The following is a 25,254-nucleotide window of genomic DNA, read 5'->3' on the forward strand; positions in this document are numbered from 1 at the left end:
GCTGTGTGTGTGTTGGCTCCAAGCTCTGTTTCTCTGTGGCATACTTGGGGGGAAACTGTGTCTGACATTTTCCTGTGTGTTGGGTGTATGTTTTCTCAAACAGCCATGTTTAGGGATTCGGTGTCTTATGCTGCAGAGGACATTTCCTCTCCAGAGGAATCAATTCCATGTACCCAGGAATGTAATGTATTGTCTCAGATTCCTGTTACTGAGCCAGAATGGCTCACTTCTATTAAGTGAATGATCTCTCAGATCTCTACTAGGGTAGCCCATACTGAGACTGAAACTCAGGTTTTAAAGAAGTCTATGGCAGTTTGGTCAGGTTCCGCTCCTATTCCTTCTAAATCCCCTAGCGTATATCCACATAAACGTGCACTTGCACAGATTATGCAAGATGACACGGATACCGACTCTGACACGGCAGACGGTGATGGGGATGTGCTGAGGGGGGCGGCATCCCTTGCAAAGGGGGTGCAGCTGATGATTGAGGCCATTAGAGATGTGTTAAACATTAATGACACACCACCTTAGCAGGTTGAGGAGGCTTACTTCACAGACAATAAGCCTCACTAACCTTCCCTGCGTCAAAAGAATTAAACGCTCTCTTTGTTAAATCCTGGGAAAACCCGGAGAAGAAATTCCAGATCCCCAATAGGGTTCTGGTTGCTTTTCCTTTCCCTGAAGAGGATAGGAAAGGTTGGGAGACCCCACCCATAGTTGACGCATCTGTCTCCAGACTGTCAAAAAAGGTGGTTTTACCTGTCTCGGGTCATACCACGTTAAAAGAAGCGGCTGATCGTAAGATTGACACTACTCTCAAATCCAAATACCCTGCTTCAGTGGTTGCGTTAAGGCCTACTGTTGTCTGTGCTTGGATCTCTAAAGCCATAGTAAAGTGGTGAGGTATGGTACTACAGGGCTTAGATACAATGAATAGAAGTGACATTGAACTGTTTTTACGCAACATACAGGATTCTGTGGGGTTCATGGTGGAATCCATGAAGGATCTGGGTACGCTGAATGCAAGGATATCTTCCATGTCTGTCTCAGCTCGCAGGGGACTCTGGCTACGCCAATGGTCTGCCGATGCGGAATCCAGGAGAAGTGTGGAGAACATACCCTACACAGGTCAGGCTCTATTTGGGGAAGCGTTGGATGCATGGATTTTCACGACAACCGTGGGTAAGTCACCTTTTCTTCCCTCAGCTCTGCCTTCTACGAAGAAACCCTTTTCTTCATCTGCATCGCAGTCCTTTCAGACCGTTAAGTCAAAGAAGTCCAAGCCTCCTACCACCTTCTTTAGAGGAGATCAAGCAAAATCCAAAAAACCTACACCTGCAGGTTCCCAGGACCAGAAACCTGCTACTGGTACTTCCAAATCTTCAGCATGGTGGTGGACCGCACAGCCTGGAGGACGGGCTGGTGGGGGCGAGACTCAGATGGTTCAGCCACGTCTGGGTGTCGTCTGGCCTGGATCCCTGGGTGCAGGATATTGTGTCCCAGGGGTACAGACTGGAGTTTCAAGATCTCCCACCTCACCGATTCTTCAAATCGGGCTTGCCAGCTTTACTGACAGACAGTACTATCCTACAGGAAGCCATCCAAAAATTGGAGAAGTCAGAGGTCATTGTTCCAGTTCCACCTCATCTGCAAAACGGGTTACTATTCAAACCTTTTCATAGTACCGAAACCAGATGGTTCGGTCAGGCCAATTTTGAACTTGAAATCATTAAACCCTTATCTAAGGGAGTTTAAATTCAAAATGGAGTCTCTGAGGGCGGTGATCTCAGGTCTGGAGGAGGGGGAGTTTTTGGTGTCCCTAGATATCAAGGATGCATACCTCCACATTCCCATTTGGCCACCGCATCAGGCTTATCTCAGGTTTGCACTGTTAGACAGTCACTATCAGTTCCAGGCACTGCCATTCGATCTTTCCACGGCACCGAGAGTCTTCACGAAGGTGATGGCAGAGATGATGGTTCTCCTCCGCAGACAGGGAGTGAACATAATTCCATATCTGGACGATCTGCTGATAAAGGCATCGTCCAGGGAGAAGTTGTTACTGTCCCGTGCTCTCATGACTCTTCTGCTCAGGGAACACGGTTGGATCCTGAACCTTCCAAAGTCACATTTGGAGCCGACAAGGAGATTATATTTCCTGGGAATGATCCTCGACACGGAGGCGCAGAGGGTGTTTCTATCAGTGTAGAAAGCATTGGTGATACAGTTAATGGTCCGGAATGTCTTGAAGCCTGCCCAGGTATCTGTTCATTAGTGCATTCGCCTTCTGGGGAAGATGGTTGCCTCGTATGAGGCTCTACAGTACGGAAGATTTTATGCTCGGTCATTCCAACTGGCTCTCCTAGCCAGGTGGTCGGGATCTCACCTACACATGCAACAGAGGATATGTCTGTCGCCGAAAGCAAGGATTTCACTCCTCTAGTGGCTGCAACTGCCTCATATTCTGGAGGGCTGCAGGTTCGGGGTACAGAACTGGATCCTTCTAACCACGGATGCAAGTTTCAGAGGTTGCGGCACAGTCACCAAAGGGGAAACCTTCCAAGGAAGGTGGTCAAGTCAGGAATCACTTCTTCCAATAAACATCCTGGAACTAAGAGCCGTGTACAACGGTCTTCTACAAGCAGCACACCTTCTGCGGGATCAGGCCATTCAGGTGCAGTCGGACAATGTAACGACGGTGGCCTACATAAACCGACAGGGCGGAACGAAGAGCAGGGCTGCGATGTCAGAGGTGACAAGAATCCTTCTCTGGGCGGAAAGGCACACAGTGGCGCTGTCGGCAATCTTCATTCCGGGCGTGGACAACTGGGAAGCGGACTTCCTCAGCAGGCATGATCTCCATCCAGGAGAGTGGGGACTACACCCGGAGATGTTCTCAGAAGTGACAAGTCTTTGGGGTGTACCTCAAATAGACATGATGTCCTCCCGCCTCAACAAGCTTCGGAGGTACTGTTCCAGGTCGAGAGACCCACAAGCAGTGGCAGTGGATGCCCTTGTAACACCGTAGGTTTTCAGGTCAGTGTATGTGTTCCCTCCACTTCCACTTATTCCAAGAATTCTAAAGCTTGTAAAAAGAACAAGAGTTCAGGCGATCCTCATTGCTCCGGACTGGCCAAGAAGGGCTTGGTATGCGGATCTGCTGGATTTACTGCTGGAAGATCCGAGGCCTCTTCCTCTTCGAGAGGATCTTCTACAACAGGGGCCGTTCGCTTATCAAGACTTACCATGGCTACGTTTGACGGCATGCAGGTTGAACGCCAGATCTTAGCTCGGAAGGGTATTCCGAACGAGGTTATTCCTACCTTGATACAGGCTAGGAAGGGAGTAACGTCTAAACATTACCATAGAATTTGGAAAAAGTATGTGTTTTTTTGTGAATCCAAGAAATTTCCTGCAGTGGAGTTTTAACTTGGACGGTTTCTCCTCTTCCTGCAAGCGGGTGTGGATATGGGCCTGCGATTGGGATCCATAAAGGTCCAGATTTCAGCTTTATCCATTTTCTTCCAGAAACAATTGGCTTCCCTCCCTGAGGTTTAGACCTTTAAAAAGGGGCTCTGCACATCCAGCCTCCCTATGTGGCGCCTACGGCACCCTGGAATCTAGATGTGGTGTTGCATTTCCTGCAATCAGATTGGTTTGAGCCTTTACAGTAGGCTGAGGTCAAGTTTCTCACGTGGACGGCTGTCACATTGTTGGCCTTGGCTTCTGCGCGACGTGTGTCGGAATTGGGGGCATTGTCCTGTAAAAGCTCCTATTTAATCTTCCATGAAGATAGAACTAAGCTCAGGACGCGATAGCAAGCAGTTCTTTCCTAAGGTTGTGTCGGCTTTTCATATCAACCAACCTATTGTGGTGCCAGTGGCTACTGACTCCTCAATTGCATCAAAGTCCTTGGATATTTTGAGGGCTTTGAAGATCTATGTGAAGAGGACTGCTTGTCACAGAAAATCAGACTCTCTGTTTGTCCATTGTGATCCCAAGAAAATTGTGTGTCCTGCTTCTAAGCAGACTATTTCTCGCTGGATCAGGTTCACTATCCAGCATGCATATTCTACGGCTCGATTGCCATGTCCAAAATCTGTTGAGGCCCACTCTACTCGTAAGGTGGGTTCTTCCTGGGCGGCTGCCCAGGGTGTCTCGGCTTTGCATCTTTGCCACGTAGCTACTTGGTCAGGGTCGAACACGTGTGCTAAGTTCTACACGTTTGATAATTTGGCCTCTGAGGACCTAAAATTTGGTCAAGCAGTTCTGCAGGAGCCTTCGCACTCTCCTTCCCGTTCTGGGAGCTTTGGTACATCCCCACAGTACTAATGTGGACCCCAGCATCCTCTAAGACGTAAGAGAAAATAGGATTTTAATTACCTACCGGTAAATCCTTTTCTCGTAGTCCGTAGAGGATGCTGGGCACCCGCCCAGTGCTTCATTATCCTGCAGTGGTTACTTGGTTCAGTACTGCTTTGTTCTTAGTTAAGTACTGCGTTTTTGTTTTTTTACTGGGTTCAGTAATGTTTCAGCTGTTGCTGAGCTTTCAGCTAGTTAACTTGGTTTGCTTTGTTTGTGTGAGCTGGTATGAATCTTGCCACTATCTGTGAAATATCCTTCTCTCGAAGTTGTCCGTCTCCTCGGGCACAGTTTCTAGACTGAGTCTGGTTGGAGGGGCATAAAGGGAGGAGCCAGCCCACACTATTAAACTCTTGAAGTGCCAGTGGCTCCTAGTGGACCCGTCTATACCCCATGGTACTAATGTGGACCCCAGCATCCTCTACAGACTACGAGAAAAGGATTTACCGGTAGGTAATTAAAACCCTATTTTTTTGTGTCGTTTTCTGCGTACAGTGACCAGGAACCCCTGGTCACTGTACGGGGGCACCGTGTCCCCTCGCATGTCTCTCTTCGCTCACCATGCTTCGGGCAAGGTGCCTCACTCCGCTACCGCTGCGCTCGGCACAGGTTACCGTTCCCAATTGTAGTCCAAGTGGATCGAAAAGTATGAAAAAAAAAAAACTCATGTCGACCTTTTGTCATGTCGACCTAGAGTCCCTGTCGACCTAGAAACCATGTCGACCTACTTACTATCGACCTAGACAGTGTCGACCTAAGGGGCCCTACACACTAGCCGATCCGCCGCCGAGCTGCCCGGAGGCGGATACGGCCGACGAGCGACCCGGCGGCGCGGGGGGGGGGGGGGGGGGCAGTGACGGGGGGAGTTAAGTTTCTTCACTCCCCCCGTCACGCGGCTGCATTGAAGTGCAGGCAAATATGGACGAGATCGTCCATATTGGCCTGCATACACAGCCGACGGGAGACCAGCGATGAACGAGCGCGGGGCCGCGCATCGTTCATCGCTGGAGCCTCCACACTGAAAGATATGAACGAGTTCTCGTTCATATCTTTCAAAAAATCGGCCAGTGTGTAGGGCCTATAAGTGTGGTCGATCTAAACACTGGATCCCGCCCGGGGAAGTTCCCTTGGTATTACTGTAACATCTATAATTTTAATAAAATCCATCCACAAAACATAGCTCTAGTAACAGATAAGTGTAGTCCTTATATTCCTTGATACAGAAACAAATACCCCTTGTTAGGTACAGGTTGACTTTCCAATACCCGAAAATTTAAATCCCAAAATATTCAAAAATCCAAATTTTTGGAGTGTGGCTGTCTGATGACACCCAGGTTCTCTGATGAGATGGTGACACCCAGGCTCTCTGATGAGATGGTGACACTCAGGCTCTCTGATGAAATAGTGACACCCAGGTTCTCTGATGAGATGATGACACCCAGGCCCTCTGATGAGATGGTGACACTCAGGCTCTCTGATGAGATAGTGACACCCATGTTCTCTGATGAGATGGTGACACCCAGGCTCTCTGATGAGATGGTGACACTCAGGCTCTCTGATGAGATGCTGACACCCAGGCTGACACTCAGGCTCTCTGATGAGATGGTGACACCCAGACTCTCTGATGAGATGGTGACACCCAGGCTCTCTGATGAGATGGTGACACCCAGACTCTCTGATGAGATGGTGACACCCAGGCTCTCTGATGAGATGGTGACACCCAGGCTCTCTGATGAGATGGTGACACCCAGGCTCTCTGATGAGATGGTGACACCCAGGCTCTCTGATGAGATGGTGACACCCAGGCTCTCTGATGAGATGGTGACACCCAGGCTCTCTGATGAGATGGTGACACCCAGGCTCTCTGATGAGATAGTGACACCCAGGTTCTCTGATGAGATGATGACACCCAGGCTCTCTTATGAGATGGTGACACTCAGGCTCTCTGATGAGATGGTGACACCCAGGCTGACACTCAGGCTCTCTGATGAGATGGTGACACTCAGGCTCTCTGATGAGATGCTGACACCCAGGCTGACACTCAGGCTCTCTGATGAGATGGTGACACCCAGACTCTCTGATGAGATGGTGACACCCAGGCTCTCTGATGAGATGGTGACACCCAGACTCTCTGATGAGATGGTGACACCCAGGCTCTCTGATGAGATGGTGACACCCAGGCTCTCTGATGAGATGGTGACACCCAGGCTCTCTGATGAGATGGTGACACCCAGGCTCTCTGATGAGATGGTGACACCCAGGCTCTCTGATGAGATGGTGACACCCAGGCTCTCTGATGAGATGGTGACACCCAGGCTCTCTGATGAGATGGTGACACCCAGGTTCTCTGATGAGATGATGACACCCAGGCTCTCTGATGAGATGGTGACACTCAGGCTCTCTGATGAGATGGTGACACCCAGGCTGACACTCAGGCTCTCTGATGAGATGGTGACACTCAGGCTCTCTGATGAGATGGTGACACCCAGGCTGACACTCAGGCTCTCTGATGAGATGGTGACACCCAGGCTCTCTGATGAGATGGTGACACCCAGGCTCTCTGATGAGATGGTGACACCCAGGCTCTCTGATGAGATGGTGACACCCAGGCTCTCTGATGAGATAGTGACACCCAGGTTCTCTGATGAGATGATGACACCCAGGCTCTCTGATGAGATGGTGACACTCAGGCTCTCTGATGAGATGGTGACACCCAGGCTGACACTCAGGCTCTCTGATGAGATGGTGACACCCAGGCTCTCTGATGAGATGGTGACACCCAGGCTCTCTGATGAGATGGTGACACCCAGGCTGACACTCAGGCTCTCTGATGAGATGGTGACACCCAGGCTCTCTGATGAGATGGTGACACCCAGGCTCTCTGGTGAGATGGTGACACCCAGGCTCTCTGGTGAGATGGTGACACCCAGGCTCTCTGGTGAGATGGTGACACCCAGGCTCTCTGATGATACACTAACCTTCAGGCTGTGTGTTTGAGTTGTATATGGAAGATAAATGCATTCCGTGTTTAGAATGGGTTCTATCCTCAAGATGTGGGGGTATGAAAATATTCCAAAATACAGAAATATCCCAATTCCAAAATACTTCTGGTGCCAAGCATTGTGGATATGGAAGACTCACCCTGTATTCTTACTTTTACACCTGATTAATACCTTATTATTGGTGCCTATTTTTAATTTTTATTTTAGCTTATTCAGAATTTTTTTGCACCCGATTACAAACAAGTAATAAAAAAATGCATCTGTTAGTGGAAGGACTGGATAATTAGCTCATGGTATTAAGCTTTAAATGACCTTTCACAACAGTCCCTTATATAAATGGCAACCAGAGCTGCACTATTGTCTTTTGAAATAGAAAAAAGCTTTAGTTTTAGTCAAACAGATATATTAAGCCTGGAGAAGTGATAAACCAGTGATAAGTGCAAGGTGATAAAGGCACCAGCCAATCAGCTCCTAACTGTACATTTACATATTGGAGCTTATTGGCTGGTGCATTATCACCTTGAATACCTCCAAACATCGAGGAAGGTGAAGTAGGGACTCTGCGCCAGAAAGGGGGCGTGATCTCGAGAAAAGGGTCCTGGCTTAGCAGGGATTATGCGTCCGCAAGCCAAGCCTCACGAATTCATCACTTAGGGGGCATGGCCAGTGCTCTGTGAGCTGCTGGACAAGCCCCCAGCCCCTCTGTCTTCCGTGAATAGCCGCTGTGCGCATGCGCACAGCGTCTATTCACTACTGCAGCACTGCTGCTAGGCAGAGCAGAGTGCCAGAAGCCTCCCAACTACCCCCCCCCCCCCCCCCACACCTCGGGACACTGCAGCCTGCGGGTGGGACAGCGGGACAGTCCCAAAAAACGGGACTGTCCCACGAAAATCGGGACAGTTGGGAGGTATGACCTTGCACCATACTTGCCTACTCTCCCGGAAGCTGCAGGAGGCTCCTGTTTTTGGGTGTAGCCCCCTGCACCCCCGGAAGAGTAGGCAGGTCTCCCGCATCCTGCTCGCACCCTAGTGATGCGGGAGGGTGAAGAGATAAATTCCCATATACGCGAGTGGGGAAGGGGATAAAATGACGCAAATCGCATCATTTTTGCCCCGCCCATTTCCCACGGACCCGCGAATCGTGGTGTTTCCCAATGTGGAGGCGTGGCTTAATGATGCAATAGCCCGGCCCAGCCCCCCGAAGTCTCCTGCAGTGTCTCCTCTCCGGGCTTCTCTCGGAGAGGAGATATTAAAAGTCGGAAAGTATGGCTTGCACTTATCACTGCTTTATCCCTTCTCCAGGCTTAATACATCTTAGCAAAGTGCACTAGGAATGGTGACTTTATAAGCAACGTACAGTAAGTCTCCCATATTTCTCACTGCAACAGTCCTTCTCATTACTTTCATTTCTCTGACGTCCTAGTGGATGCTGGGACTTCCGTCAGGACCATGGGGAATAGCGGCTCCGCAGGAGACAGGGCACAAAGTAAAAGCTTCTAGACTACCTGGTGTGCACTGGCTCCTCCCCCCATGACCCTCCTCCAAGCCTCAGTTAAGATTTTGTGCCCGGCCGAGATTCTGGACACAGTCCAGAAAAAGGTGTTTCTCCCGGAGGAGAAGGCCGAGGAGTTATCCGATCTAGTCAGGAACCTCCTGAAACCAGGACAAGTGTCAGTGCATCAATGCACGAGGGTTCTGGGAAAAATGGTGGCTTCTTACGAAGCGATTCCATTCGGAAGATTCCATGCAAGAACGTTTCAGTGGGATCTGCTGGACAAATGGTCCGGATCGCATCTTCAGATGCATCAGCGAATAACCCTGTATCCAAGGACAAGGGTATCTCTTCTGTGGTGGCTGCAGAGGGCTCATCTACTAGAGGGCCGCAGATTCGGCATTCAGGATTGGATCCTGGTGACCACGGATGCCAGCCTGAGGGCCTGGGGAGCAGTCACACAAGGAAGAAATTTCCAGGGAACGTGGTCAAGTCTAGAGACTTCTCTCCACATAAATATACTGGAGCTAAGGGCAATTTACAATGCCCTAAGCCAAGCAAGACCTCTGCTTCAAGGTCAGCCGGTGCTGATCCAATCGGACAACATCACGGCAGTCGCCCACGTAAACAGACAGGGCGGCACAAGAAGCCGGAGGGCAATGGCAGAAGCTGCAAGGATTCTCCGCTGGGCGGAAAATCATGTGATAGCACTGTCAGCAGTGTTCATTCCGGGAGTGGACAACTGGGAAGCAGACTTCCTCAGCAGACACGACCTCCATCCGGGGGAGTGGGGACTTCATCCAGAAGTCTTCCAGATGATTGTAAACCATTGGGAAAAACCAAAGGTGGACATGATGGCGTCCCGTCTCAACAAAAAACTGGACAGATATTGCGCCAGGTCAAGGGACCCTCAAGCAATAGCGGTGGACGCTCTGGTAACACCGTGGGTGTACCAGTCGGTGTATGTGTTCCCTCCTCTGCCTCTCATTCCAAAGGTACTGAGAATCATAAGAAGGAGAGGAGTAAGAACTATACTCGTGGTTCCGGATTGGCCAAGAAGAACTTGGTACCCGGAACTGCAAGAGATGCTCACGGAGGACCCGTGGCCTCTACCTCTAAGAAAGGACCTGCTCCAGCAGGGACCTTGTCTGTTCCAAGACTTACCGCGGCTGCGTTTGACGGCATGGCGGTTGAACGCCGGATCCTGATGGAAAAAGGCATTCCAGAAGAAGTCATCCCTACACTGATCAAGGCCAGGAAGGATGTCACTGCAAAACATTATCACCGCAATTGGAGAAAATATGTTGCGTGGTGTGAGACCAAGAAGGCTCCCACAGAGGAATTTCAACTGGGTCGTTTCTTACATTTCCTGCAAGCAGGACTGTCTATGGGCCTAAAGTTAGGATCCATTAAGGTTCAAATTTCGGCCTTGTCGATTTTCTTCCAGAAAGAACTGGCTTCAGTGCCTGAAGTTCAGACGTTTGTCAAGGGAGTACTGCATATCCAGCCTCCTTTTGTGCCACCTGTGGCACCTTGGGATCTCAATGTGGTTTTAGGTTTCCTTAAATCACACTGGTTTGAACCACTCACCTCTGTGGACTTGAAGTATCTCACATGGAAAGTGGTAATGCTATTAGCCCTGGCTTCGGCCAGGCGTGTCTCAGAATTGGCGGCTTTATCATATAAAAGCCCTTACCTAATTTTTCATTCAGACAGGGCAGAATTGAGGACTCGTCCTCATTTTCTGCCTAAGGTGGTTTCAGGTTTTCACATGAACCAACCTATTGTGGTACCTGCGGCTACTAGGGACTTGGAGGACTCCAAGTTACTCGACGTAGTCAGGGCCCTGAAAATATATGTTTCCAGGACGGCTGGAGTCAGAAAATCTGACTCACTGTTTATCCTCTATGCACCCAACAAGCTGGGTGCCCCTGCTTCTAAGCAGACGATTGCTCGTTGGATTTGTAATACAATTCAGCTTGCACATTCTGTGGCAGGACTGCCACAGCCAAAATCTGTAAAAGCCCATTCCACAAGGAAGGTGGGCTCATCTTGGGCGGCTGCCCGAGGGGTCTCGGCGTTACAACTTTGCCGAGCAGCTACTTGGTCAGGGGCAAATACGTTTGCAAAATTTTACAAATTTGATACCCTGGCTGAGGAGGACCTGGAGTTCTCTCATTCGGTGTTGCAGAGTCGTCCGCACTCTCCCGCCCGTTTGGGAGCTTTGGTATAATCCCCATGGTCCTGACGGAAGTCCCAGCATCCACTAGGACGTCAGAGAAAATAAGAATTTACTTACCGATAATTCTATTTCTCGTAGTCCGTAGTGGATGCTGGGCGCCCATCCCAAGTGCGGATTGTCTGCAATACTTGTACATAGTTATTGTTACAAAAATCGGGTTATTGTTGGTTGTGAGCCATCTTTTGAAAGGCTCCTTCGTTGTCATACTGTTAACTGGGTTCAGATCACAAGTTGTACAGTGTGATTGGTGTGGCTGGTATGAGTCTTACCCGGGATTCATGAATCCTTCCTTATTGTGTACGCTCGTCCGGGCACAGTATCCTAACTGAGGCTTGGAGGAGGGTCATGGGGGGAGGAGCCAGTGCACACCACGTAGTCTAGAAGCTTTTACTTTGTGCCCTGTCTCCTGCGGAGCCGCTATTCCCCATGGTCCTGACGGAAGTCCCAGCATCCACTACGGACTACGAGAAATAGAATTATCGGTAAGTAAATTCTTATTTTTCCAGTTTACACATTTGTTCAAATAACCTTAATCTGCCCAATAAGTTTTATTTATGGATTTTTTTTTTTTTTTAACTGTTAGTATTATAATATGAATGTAACCTGATGATTGTACTCAAGAGTCGTGAATATCCCTTATATAAATCACTGGCAAGAGGTCAAATAGCAACAGAAGCCCAATGGGTATTAGTTATAAATTCTATTACTTTCTCAATGTGGGATAAAGTGACTGATACTGTCCAGTAGAGGGCGATAAGAGTATTGTATATAGGGCTGTCTCCAAGAGACAGCTGGTGTATTCTAATGAGTTTGTGTTTTAAAACTGGGTGAGCTTCCTGAAAGGAAATTGTTGCTGTGAAAGTATTTCATAATCAGAACTGGGAAATTTGTGCTAGGAAACTTAGGGGAATTTATATTAGGACTGCTGAGAAATCTGCCAGGTGGATTCTGACTTACAATATGTGGATTACACCTCACTAGGGGGAATATTTATCAACACTTCTAAAAAAGGGGATGTAGTCAAAAGGTCAACAATCACAGGTTATGATGCGGACATTGTCAAAATGTCAACAGGCAACGGTTCAACAAAACATTATTACATCTTGACCGAATGTTAGTCTTGTACCTGAAGCACTTCCAGATACTGGATTTCACCTCCGACCTTGTATCTTTATGTGCCTTCTGAATGCACCATACTATAAACCCGTCTCCGGACGGATAAACTGATAAAGCAGCGGTCACCGTAAGCTCTCTACTGTGGGCTGAGTGAGAAGTTCCCGGCACCTAATGAAGATGAGATTAATCATGGTTGCTCTTGGCGCTATAAACAACTGATGGATGAAACCGCTGTCATGGGCTTCTAATGTAAAATAGATATAACATCCCCATAGTGTCTAGTTCTTAAATACAAGTTCCTTATGGGTCAGATACACAATTTAGCGGTGTGTGTATATATATGGCAACAGAGCTGACCTTTTGGGAATGCAGTATGAAAGTTACAGAAAAAGCCCACAAAGGTAGGTTTATCTAAGTAACACAATGCTCTTTGTATAGCCATCTGGGAAGTGGGGTAGTTTGTTCTGTGAAGTCGTTTGTTACAAGGGAAGGTATGCAGGCAGTATAAACTTAAAAAGAATGGAAACATATTGTTACGATTCCTGTACTCCAGACTGGAGAAGATCTTATGGCAGGGATCTGAGTACAGGAACCATATACAGGTTGTGGGAGCTGGAGAGCCTAGTAACCCCTGGCGCCCTAACTCCGTTGTCTCGCCCGTGTTATCAGAAATCCCCTGCGAGACTATGGTTGCTTGAGCCCATGGCAGCCGCGTTCGAAGGGCGGATTATGTCTGCCCAACCCCGATGCCCCCGCAGGTCTTAATGGGAGACAAGGGGAAGTCCGAGACAGGGTGATAACAAGGGGCCCTCTGACTAAGCAACCAAGCCAGGGGTTACAAGCTAACTTAACTAAATCAAAAGGTATGTGCGGACTAGCCGCCAGGGAAAAGGACAACCAAAGATCCACTGATCCGACACTCCTATCCGGCACCGCTGGACACCAGAGTGGATCTTGTGGAAGCGGAATCCTCCGCAAAGCTCCAGAACACAATATAAACAAAATAATAAGTTATAGCGGACAAGCCGAAACACACGGCTGCGCCGCGACTCACGAACACCACCAGATGTTAAAGGTGCTCGGTCAGACTCCAGGAATAGATGGTAACTTCCGAGTACAGGATCACTGATAACAGGAACAAACGGATAGACCGGGACTGGGAACTTTCTCTGCAGCAGACACAGGCAAACAGGAAGCTATCACCGGCGTCTGTGAGAAGTCCTGGGAGTGCTTATATTTGAGAGCCCTCCAATCCTGATCCAGACAGGGTAATTACATGATGATGCCGTGCAGCTGCATGCTGCATGGCCAGAACACACAGGCACTGATTAATTAAGACCCAGCAACAGGGAATGCAGTCTGACCGTGGCGTTCCTGTTGCTAGGGTCTGAGCGGCTCCGTGCGCCCTGCGTCTCTGGTTGCTAGGCGCCGGGCCGCACGGCCGCGCGGACCCCGGCGCCTAACAGTACCCCCCCCTTGAGGAGGGGTCAAGGAACCCCTAAATCCGGGTTTCTGAGGAAATTCTTGAAAAAATGCCCTTTTTAGTCTAGGGGCATGAAGGTCCTCATCTAGGACCCACGACCTTTCCTCAGGACCATAACCTCTCCAATGCACCAAAAAATAGAGCCGACCCCGGGACAACTTGGAATCGAGAACCTTCTCAACCACGAACTCCTGCTGACCCTGTACATTAACTGGTGATCTCCCCTGAGGTTTTTTACGAGGAAATCTGCTAGATGAAACATATGGTTTGAGCAAAGAGCAATGGAAGGTATTTCCGATCCGTAAAGTTTTTGGTAGCTGTAACCGGAAAGCAACTGGATTGACTTTTTTGATAATGAGAAATGGTCCAATAAATCTAGGACCCAATCTGGCTGAGGTTTGTCGAAGTTTGATATTGCGAGTCGACAGCCACACCCTGTCTCCTACTTTAAAAGTGCACGGCCGCCGGAGCCTGTCAGAAAATTTTTTCTCCCTGAAAGCTGCTTTTCTGAGAGCAATGTGCACTCTTTTCCAAATAAGTTTAAGATGAGAGGTCAGGGCCAGAGAGGAGACAGAGGAATGTTGGAAAAATGAATTAGCTCTGGGGTGGAAACCAAAAACTGCAAAAAATGGAGATACATTGGTGGAGGAATGACAGGCATTATTATAAGCAAACTCTGCCAATGGAAGAAACTCAGACCAGTCATTTTGGAGTTTGGCCGAGTACAAACGTAAATATTGTTTTAGGGATTGGTTCACTCGCTCAGTCTGTCCATTTGATTGTGGATGATAACCGGAGGTTAATGATAATTTCATCTTTAACGAAGCACAAAAAGACTTCCAAAATTGTGCAATGAATTGTGGACCCCTGTCAGAAACAATATCAGTGGGTAACCCATGGAGTCTGAAAACATGACGGAGGAACAAGACTGCCAATCCCTGGGCAGATGGCAATCGGGGAAGACCAACAAAATGAGCCATCTTACTAAAACGGTCCACTACCACCCATATGACTGTGCATCCAGCTGACAGAGGGAGATCCACCACAAAATCCATGGAGATATGCGACCATGGTCTAAGAGGAACATTCAATGGCATAAGTTGACCAATAGGTAAAGAGCGAGGAACTTTATGCTGTGCACAGACCTGACACGAAAAAACAAATTCTTTAATGTCTTTAGAAAGACCAGGCCACCACACTGAGCGGGATACCAATTCCAAAGTTTTAGCGACTCCCAGATGCCCTGCAACTTTGCTATCATGAAATTCCTCCAAAACAGTTGCTCTCAAAAACTCAGGAACAAAAAGACGACCAGCAGGAGTATTTCCCGGAGCTTGATGTTGAAGCAGCTTCAATTGAGAGAAAACATCCTGTGTGAGACCTGCCTGAATGACTGAAGGCGGAAGTATGGGAGTAACAGGACTGTTGTCTTGAACGGGAAGAAAACTGCGTGAGAGGGCATCTGCCTTGGTATTCTTGGAACCAGGTCTGAAGGTGATAATGAATTTGAAACGAGTAAAAAATAAAGCCCAACGAGCCTGTCGGGCATTCAGTCGCTTAGCTGATTCAATGTATTGAAGATTTTTGTGATCCGTCAAAACTGAAATGGTATGGGTCGCTCCTTCAAGCCAATGTCTCCACTCCTCAAAAGCCCATTTAATAGCCAGCAACTCCCGATTACCAACATCGTAGTTGGATTCAGCAGACGAGAATTTCCTGGACATAAAGGCACAAGGATGTAACTCAAGGGAATCTGGATCCTTCTGAGAAAGGACAGCCCCTACACCAACCTCCGAGGCATCTACCTCAATGATGAAAGGCAATTCTGGGTTGGGATGTCTAAGGACAGGGGCTGAGACAAAGGCTTGTTTCAAGGCCTGAAAAGATGCTTTAGCTTCACATGACCAATTGGTAGGATCCGCTCCCTTCTTAGTGAGCGCCACAATGGGAGCAACTAGGTCAGAGAAAGAGTGAATAAACCTTCTATAATAGTTTGCAAACCCTAAAAAGCGCTGAATTGCTTTTAAGTTAGTGGGTTGCGCCCAACTCAGGATGGCTTGGAGCTTCTTAGGTTCCATTCGGAATCCCCGAGGGGAAATAATGTACCCTAAAAAGGATACCTCCGTGACGTGAAATTCACACTTCTCCGGTTTGGCATACAAGTGATTTTCACGTAATTTCTTAAGCACCTGACGCACCTGGGTAACATGTTGTTCTACAGAGTCAGAATATATCAAAATGTCGTCTAAATAGACCACGACGAATCTTCCCAGAAACTCACGGAGCACATCATTAATGAGATCCTGAAAGACTGCCGGAGCGTTAGATAGGCCGAATGGCATGACCAGATACTCATAGTGGCCTGATTGAGTACTGAATGCCGTTTTCCACTCATCCCCTGACCTGATTCTAATGAGATTATATGCTCCTCTTAGGTCAATCTTAGAAAAAATAACAGCCGAACGTAGCTGATCAAAGAGGACAGAGATCAGCGGTAGGGGGTAAGTATTTTTTACTGAGATCTTATTCAAGGCTCGAAAGTCAATGCAGGGTCTGAGGGAACCATCCTTCTTCTCTACGAAGAAGAAACCTGCACTTAAAGGGGATTTAGATGGCCTGATAAACCCTTTCTCAAGACTTTCTTTCACATACTCATTCATGGCCACCGTTTCAGGACCAGACAATGCATATAACCTTCCCTTAGGCAACGTGGCACCAGGAATTAACTCAATGGTACAATCATAAGGCCTATGGGGAGGCAAAATATCAGCATTGCCCTTGGAAAACACATCCAAAAAATCATGGTATTCTCCAGGAATATGTGCGGAGCTGGCAGCAGCTACTCGAATGGGAAGTGTAATACATTCTTTATCACAGATGGTACTCCATTGTAGGATCTCCCCAGACTGCCAATCAATGATGGGATTATGAAAGGCCAGCCAAGGGTGACCCAGAACCACAGGAACTGCTGGACAATGGGTAAGAAAAAACTCAATCTTTTCAGAATGTAGAGCTCCCACCGAGAGCAAAACTGGAGGTGTACATAGAGAAATAACCCCATTGGATAAGGGACTCCCATCTAAACCATGCATGGTGATACACCTACCTAAGGTAAGCTGAGGAATACCTAAGGCCTTGGCCCATGTTAAGTCCATAAAGTTTCCTGCAGCTCCACTGTCCACAAAAGCAGAGACCGAGGAACAGAGGCTGTCATAAGAAACTTTAGCAGGAACCAACAGTGAATTATTTGAGGAGATGAGCTGTAGACCAAAGTGAACCCCCTCACTATTCACTTGGTCAGGAAGTTTCCCGACTTGTTTGGGCAACTACGGGCAAAATGTCCCTTACCTCCGCAGTACAAACACAGACCAGAATTTTGCCTCCTGGTTCTTTCTTCCGGAGACAATTTGGAGAGACCAATCTGCATAGGCTCCCCCATGTCTACAGGAACGGAAGGAACACAGGGAAAAGAAACTACAGATGCCCCTTTTTCAGTCCTCCGCTCTCTGAGCCGACGATCTATTTTAATAGAGAGCTCCATGAGTTTATCAAGGGTCTCAGGAGCGGGATACTGAAGGAGGCTGTCTTTTATAGATTCAGATAAGCCGAGGCGAAACTGACTGCGCAGGGCAGGGTCATTCCAGCCACAGTCGTTCGACCAACGGCGAAACTCCGTACAATAATTCTCTGCAGGATTCCTACCCTGTCTTAGAGCACGCAACTGACTTTCTGCGGATGCCTCTCTATCAGGGTCGTCATACAATAGCCCTAAAGATCTTAAAAAGGCGTCTACAGACGATAAGGCTGGATCGTCTGTCTTTAAACCAAAAGCCCAGGTCTGAGGATCCCCCTGAAGCAGAGAAATTATAATTCCAACCCGCTGAGCCTCAGTACCTGAGGAGACTGGTCTTAAACGAAAATACAGTTTACAAGACTCTTTAAAATTAAAAAACTGTTTTCTATCCCCAGAAAAACGGTCAGGCAGATGCATTTTTGGTTCAGGGATGACCCTCGGGGAAGTCCGTAACAGATCTTCCTGTGAGCTCACCCGGAGGGACAGATCCTGAACCATCTGGGTAAGTTCCTGAATCTGACTAACCAGAAACTGGCCAGGATTTGGCCCAACACCGGTGGGATTCATGAGGCCGACAAAATTCTCCCAACTGGATAAGTGAAAAAATTAACTCCTGTTGAAATTTTTTCTTTTGTCTGGCCGGTGATAATGTTACGATTCCTGTACTCCAGACTGGAGAAGATCTTATGGCAGGGATCTGAGTACAGGAACCATATACAGGTTGTGGGAGCTGGAGAGCCTAGTAACCCCTGGCGCCCTAACTCCGTTGTCTCGCCCGTGTTATCAGAAATCCCCTGCGAGACTATGGTTGCTTGAGCCCATGGCAGCCGCGTTCGAAGGGCGGATTATGTCTGCCCAACCCCGATGCCCCCGCAGGTCTTAATGGGAGACAAGGGGAAGTCCGAGACAGGGTGATAACAAGGGGCCCTCTGACTAAGCAACCAAGCCAGGGGTTACAAGCTAACTTAACTAAATCAAAAGGTATGTGCGGACTAGCCGCCAGGGAAAAGGACAACCAAAGATCCACTGATCCGACACTCCTATCCGGCACCGCTGGACACCAGAGTGGATCTTGTGGAAGCGGAATCCTCCGCAAAGCTCCAGAACACAATATAAACAAAATAATAAGTTATAGCGGACAAGCCGAAACACACGGCTGCGCCGCGACTCACGAACACCACCAGATGTTAAAGGTGCTCGGTCAGACTCCAGGAATAGATGGTAACTTCCGAGTACAGGATCACTGATAACAGGAACAAACGGATAGACCGGGACTGGGAACTTTCTCTGCAGCAGACACAGGCAAACAGGAAGCTATCACCGGCGTCTGTGAGAAGTCCTGGGAGTGCTTATATTTGAGAGCCCTCCAATCCTGATCCAGACAGGGTAATTACATGATGATGCCGTGCAGCTGCATGCTGCATGGCCAGAACACACAGGCACTGATTAATTAAGACCCAGCAACAGGGAATGCAGTCTGACCGTGGCGTTCCTGTTGCTAGGGTCTGAGCGGCTCCGTGCGCCCTGCGTCTCTGGTTGCTAGGCGCCGGGCCGCACGGCCGCGCGGACCCCGGCGCCTAACACATATAGCTGCAGGGGCGGATTGGCCATAGGGCTCACCAGGAAGATTCCTGGTAGGCCGACATGGCTACACGGTATGTTATACCTCTTGCCCTGCCCATGTCAGGACACTAATTCAACATTTTACAGAGCCACTTTTAGTTCCCAATCCACCCTTGGTCTCAGACACAACGCCAGTAAAAGACACAAGGAAGGCCGCAACTGCGTACAATCAGGCCCTACAAGGAGTAACCCCGTCCCCCGCAACAGACCTCACCCCCTCATCAGACTGCTTCCCCATTAGGGCTGCTTCCATATATTTCCACTGGCTGGTTTTCCATCCCAATCCACCCCTGTATAGCTGCAACACAATATATTGAGCGGCCAGGGGACTCGCCTGCAGCAGGACTTACCTGGCTAAGGAGGGGTATCCCAGGATGTGAGCAGATCACATGATGCTCCTATTGATTCCTTGGAGCCCTCTTCATCCATGTATTACCCACCACTATAGGGTTTCTATGGTAATCATGAAGAACATTATTTTTCCTTATAGTAACAAACAAGGCTTAAGTTCCAGATGGCCAGTGCCAAGAAATAGCACATAAGCAATGGTGATTGTACTGTGAGTGTGGTAAACTGGCTGGCGCCATCCGGTGGATGGAGGAGACGTTCCCAGGCCAGCGTATGGACACAGATATGATGGTAAAGCTCACACCTGACATACTCTATTTACCAAACGATGCAAGGAATTCAACAAATTTTGGAGCGTAATAATGATCTTGCAAAAACGGCCAATTAAAATACTTTTAAGGGCTGGGTATTTGTGCCATAAAACCGCAGAGATGGAACACAAAATACATTGATAGACAGAGGCATAAATATACAACACAGGTGGATTTAGTGCTTATGTGGGTATTATTTGATTTCTGTATAGAATGACATATTATACTGGCGACAACTGTAAAAGGTGTTGGGAAACTTGATGCTACTTGAGGATTTTCTGGCTGAAGATTATACACTCACTTTTCACTGCTCATTTTCTTACTGATTCCAACCTGCATTACTAGGTGGCATTTCAGACATGGCTTCACCTGAACCCGTGGGATAATTGTCAGGTATGCACATTGTCTTCTATAGTAAGAGGGAATGTCTCCTGGCATTGCCTGGCTTCTGTAGACACACCCTAAATCTGATGGATTGCACCACACAGAGGGTGATGCCAGCCTTATGTTACACCAGTTGTATCATGGATCAGAAACACCAGAGCTCTGTGCAGAAGAGAGGGCACCTGCTTAAAGATGGAGATATATAGAGTGTTTGGCGTTCTTCTGCTTTTCCTGTCTACTCCCTATGTCTTTGCAGGTAAGGTCACAGAGCTAACACTCAATGTATTTTATTAACTCTTCTGCACTCGTTGTGCTTTGTTTGTTTGCAGTTACCAATCAGATTTTAACTTTAATGAATCTAGTGCAAATGAGATAAAGGTAATAAAGCCCAACTGGTTGCTGTTGGTTACACCATTGGATTGCTCCAGGGTGGTCATTCCGAGTTGATCGCAAGCTGCATTCATTCGCTGTGCAGCGTTAAGGCAAAAAAACGGCACTTCTGCGCATGCATATGCGGTGAAATGCGCACGCGCGGCGTATTATTACAACGGCTGAAGTAGTTTCACACAGGGTATAGCGAAGGTTTTCAGTCGCACTGCTGGCCGCAGAGTGATTGACAGGTAGAGGGCATTTCTGGGTGTCAACTGACCGATTTCCGGGAGTGTTCGTAAAAACGCAGGCGTGCCAGGAAAAATGCAGGCGTGGCTGGACGAACGCAGGGCGTGTTTGTGACGTCAAAACAGGAACTAAACAGTCTGAAGTGATCGCAAGCGCTGAGTAGGTTTAGAGCTACTCAGAAACTGCACAAAAAAACTTTGTAGCCGCTCTGCGATCCTTTCGTTCGCACTTCTGCTAAGCTAAAATACACTCCCAGTGGGAGGCGTCATAGCGTTTGCATTGCTGCTAAAAACTGCTAGCGAGCGAACAACTCGGAATGGCCACCAATAGGTAAGGAGGCTGACGGGGAGCATTTGAAGCCACTGCTGGTAATTATCTTAGTAAGGGACGGAAGGGCTGAATTCTTCCAATATCGGGCAATAGCTGACCTAGTGGCAATAAATATATGTCATGTGACGTATCTGCCGTGTGGTTGGAGAGAGGCAGGGTAGTGGAAGTTAAGGGCAATGGCCCTCATTCCGAGTTGTTCGCTCGGTAAATTTCTTCGCATCGCAGCGATTTTCCGCTTAGTGCACATGCGCAATGTCCGCACTGCGACTGCGCCAAGTAAATTTGCTAAGCAGTTAGGATTTTTACTCACGGCTTTTTCATCGTTCTGGTGATCGTAATGTGATTGACAGGAAATGGGTGTTACTGGGCGGAAACTGGCCGTTTTATGGGCGTGTGGGAAAAACGCTACCGTTTCCGGAAAAAACGCAGGAGTGGCTGGAGAAACGGGGGAGTGTCTGGGCGAACGCTGGGTGTGTTTGTGACGTCAAACCAGGAACGAGAAGCACTGAACTGATCGCAGATGCCGAGTAAGTCTGAAGCTACTCTGAAACTGCTAAGAGGTGTTTAATCGCAATATTGCGAATACGTCGTTCGCTATTTTAAGAAGCTAAGATTCACTCCCAGAGGGCAGCGGCTTAGCGTGGTCAAAGCTGCTAAAAGCAGCTTGCGAGCAACAACTCGGAATGAGGGCCAATATGCGGAAGTCAAGTAAGGTTCACCCCTGTAAAGCGGGAAAGCAAATTGAAAACTTTGGTCCACAAATTGCGAATTACAGGACAGGATCACGCCAGTGGATCTTTTAAAATGTCAAAATTCTGAGAAAAGAGAGCCCTTTTTGAGAAACTCTTGTAAAAAAAATAGTTTCAAAATGAACCTTAAAAAATTTAGGGCTCACAAGACAATCAACAAAAACTCAATGAACTGTACCATTAGGCAATAATCCTAATAATAATCCTATGCCACTATAGCGCTCCTAGTGAATCGGATACTTATCAGCAGCTGAAGTTTCGGTCTCTCAGACAAGACCTCATCAGTCAATCATAACCACGCCTGGCAGCCAGTACCTATGTGGAAGACATTTGGTGCAATTTTGCAATTCTCAATACAATATATGTGCAAAAGGGTATAGTACAGATGGAAAAGATTCATAGGGGGTCCTTCCGAGTTGATCGCTCACTGCCGTTTTTTGCAGCGCAACGATCAGGTAAAAAACCAGCAAAACTGCGCAGGCGCGTCGTACGGGTACAAAGAGGATCGGTGCAGGGCGATGGATTTAGCAAAAAATCCATTCGCATAGCCGAACGCAAGGTGAGTGACAGAAAGAGGGCAGTTATGGGTGTCAACTGACCGTTTTCTGGGAGTGGTAGGGAAAACGCATGCGTGTACAGGCGTTTGCAGGGCGGGTGTCTGACGTCAATTCCGGGACTAAGTAGACTGAAGTGATCGCAAGGGCTGAGTAAGTCCAGAGCTACTCTGAAACTGCACAAAATGTTTTTGCTGTACTCGGCTGCACAGGCGTTCGCACACTTGCAATGCGAGTGGGCAACGACTATGCGTTTGCATGGCTGCTAAAAGTAACTAGCGAGCGATCAACTCGGAATGACCCCCATTGTACGCATACCAGGTTCAGATGGGTACACATTAGACGATTTGCAAACGATGCAGTGGTTGTTCTGATTTCCCTTGAACTCCCGGACAAACGATATATAGAGCATACATACTGTTTAATCTTAACCAAACAATATAACGTTCATCATTGGGTTGTTAACGATCTATTGTTTGATTCCGAAACACCATATGACCAACTTAAAGAGTTCCTCAGAATTTAAGTAATGGGCAGTACTTCCTAGGAAAGAAAACCAAAGTCGCCATTTGAACTCTCTGCAGGTCTGCTCTGTGACGAGTGAGGATTGCTTTATCCCTGCTGAACGCTGTACATTGGCCCTCATTCCGAGTTGATCGCTCGCAAGGCGAATTTAGCAGAGTTGCACACGCTAAGCCGCCGCCTACTGGGAGTGAATCTTAGCATCTTAAAATTGCGAACGATGTATTCGCAATATTGCGATTACAAACCTCTCTTAGCAGTTTTAGAGTAGCTCCACACTGTCGAAGTCAGAAAAATGTCTCTATGCACGATGCCATATTTGCACCGCACACTGGTCTGTGCTGCGCGTGCGTACGCTCTCCCGTGGAAGCGCATACCCGCAATAGCGTGCACTCGCACGCGCGGTATGCGTATTTACGGTAGAGTTTATGTGATCGTAGCATGCGACTCATTTGTTACAAATGTTCACAATTAATGTAGTTTATAGATCATGGTCCCTTTGGTAGTTTCTGAAAGTTTAGTTAATATAGAAGGTCCCTGAGCTGAGGAATCCCTCTTTGCATCGTACGAAGGGTCTAACAGGAATCATACAGCAGTGTTTGGTACCCATCGGAAGAGTATTTAATTAGCAATATTCCGGTGTTGGTTTGGAGCGTATTAATCGCTCGTGCGAATAGTTATGGACATAAGAAGTTTATGTCCATTTCTATGATTTACACATACTCAGGTATGCGGCGGGAAACCCAGTTTCCCACCCACCTGAGCTGTTGGAAATCGTCACAGCCCACCTGTATGAATCACCCTATGACCTTTTGCTATGATGCAGGGCCGAATTCCTTCGGCCAATGAACAATGGGATTGTAGGGACTATGAGATTGCATTGTGTGTGGGGCATAAATAGGCAGGCCGACCATATCCAAACTCACTCTCTCATCAACGGTTATCTGCTGATAATCGGGAGCTGGATATCGAGGCGCTGGCGATCATACCCTTTGTGCGTAAGTTTCTCTCCATAATCATTGTCTTTCTGTGAGCCAATTTCTCTCTCTCTCTCTCCGTCTCTCTCTCTCTCTCTCTCTCTCTCTCTATCTCTCATAGTATTGTATTGTATTGCATTTAGGTCAGTGTAGTATTGTCTTTTTGTATTTATAGTTTAGTTCTGTGGTTAGGAAGTCTCTGTTATATTGGAGTGTATCATATGTACTGTTATCCCCTTTTACAAGTATATTAGATGTAATACAGTTAATAGGCCTTGGAACCTAAACCAGTATCTGTGTATTTTCTATAGTGTTAAGTGTTCACTTGAGCGTCGGTGACGCTCAAGCAGCTTTGTAGATAGTCAGGTTACACAAGGTTGCACTTACACCCTGTACTCACATTAAGGTATTCAGTGTATTTTATTGGTATAAGGTTTTAACACATAGGTATAGTGTTGTAAGCGTCTGCATCGCTGGTGACCTCCTCGTGGTCTCGAGCGTACGCTACGCTGCAGCGAATCGTTCCCCTAGACATAACCAATAACGTGTCCTGTGATCACTGGGCCGTGAGCGAACGTGACGCTTGAGCGTCTCGCCTACGGCTGAGCGATCGCTACGCAGATAGCGTACCATTACGGTACTTCTTAAGCAAACAGCGTACAGTGTTCTTAGCTTCATAAAGGGTTGTTTATACGACAAAGGAATTTAGCATTGTCAATTGGGGGCCCGTCCTATACTTTTCACATCTGCACTAGGTAGATCAGCAGACATTATCCCCCAGCAAAGGGTGGGAGATTGTCTCATAGTGCTGGCAGGATAAGCGTCTGCTTCACTTAGGTAAAGAGTGCTGAAGGAACCCGGTAACCGGAAGTAAGAACAAAACGCTTGTGTCTTTTTAAAACTGTTTATTTTTCTTTTGTCTTGCGTACGCACGCATATACCTGCATTTCTTTTCACTTGTATATTTCATTTTTCGTATATCACTATTCCTGTTTGCCAATTTTTATAGTTGATAGAAAGGGCTAAAAGGAGATTTGCTGTTATTTAATAGTAGAGGTAATAGTTAAAGTATAGAACAACACACGGTTTGCCTGGAAAACAAGGCAGTCAGTGTGGATTGCAGTAGATGATCAGGGATCATTTACATTGATAAAAGTATATTGTGTTACGGTGGATCCTTTGCATTGCGTACACGTGTCGCTAACAAAGACTAGCGTACGCAATCCAAAAGGCAGACGCACGCAGCGTACATTACGCAACGTAGCGTCCGGTTACGCCCACGTAGCTCAAGTTGTGATAAAGTGAAGTAACGCAAAGGCGATAATTAACGCACAGCGGTAGATAACGCGACGCGGTAAATAACGCAAATCTATTTTTGGAAAATCTGAAATTTAGTTTAACAGATCCTGCTCCTAATTGGTAACACTTTTGGCCTGAAGACAATTTCTGCGCAGAAATAGACATAGAAACGAAGTGTACATGTGTTGAGTGAGTGTGTTTATACAATTTAAAAGGTGGAACCACAAGGAAATCCGAGTACTCGTCAAGGGACACACGTGTAAGTGACA

General features: G+C 47.6%; 1 protein-coding gene across 2 annotated transcripts in view; it reads left to right on the forward strand.

The window, feature by feature from the left end:
- Window positions 1-20,023: 20,023 nt before the first annotated feature.
- LOC134949558 (major histocompatibility complex class I-related gene protein-like) overlaps window positions 20,024-25,254 on the forward strand; it is a 99,440-nt gene continuing 94,209 nt past the window's right edge. Inside the window, exon 1 of one of the 2 annotated variants that reach the window (XM_063938215.1) lies at window positions 20,024-20,192. In XM_063938215.1, the coding sequence (XP_063794285.1) occupies window positions 20,129-20,192 (64 nt within the window). In that variant the 5' untranslated portion in view covers window positions 20,024-20,128. The remainder of the gene's footprint in view (window positions 20,193-25,254) is intronic. The other variant, XM_063938214.1, reaches the window with a different exon arrangement.

Source organism: Pseudophryne corroboree, chromosome 8, assembly GCF_028390025.1.
Source record: "Pseudophryne corroboree isolate aPseCor3 chromosome 8, aPseCor3.hap2, whole genome shotgun sequence".
Taxonomy (NCBI): Eukaryota; Metazoa; Chordata; class Amphibia; order Anura; family Myobatrachidae; genus Pseudophryne; species Pseudophryne corroboree.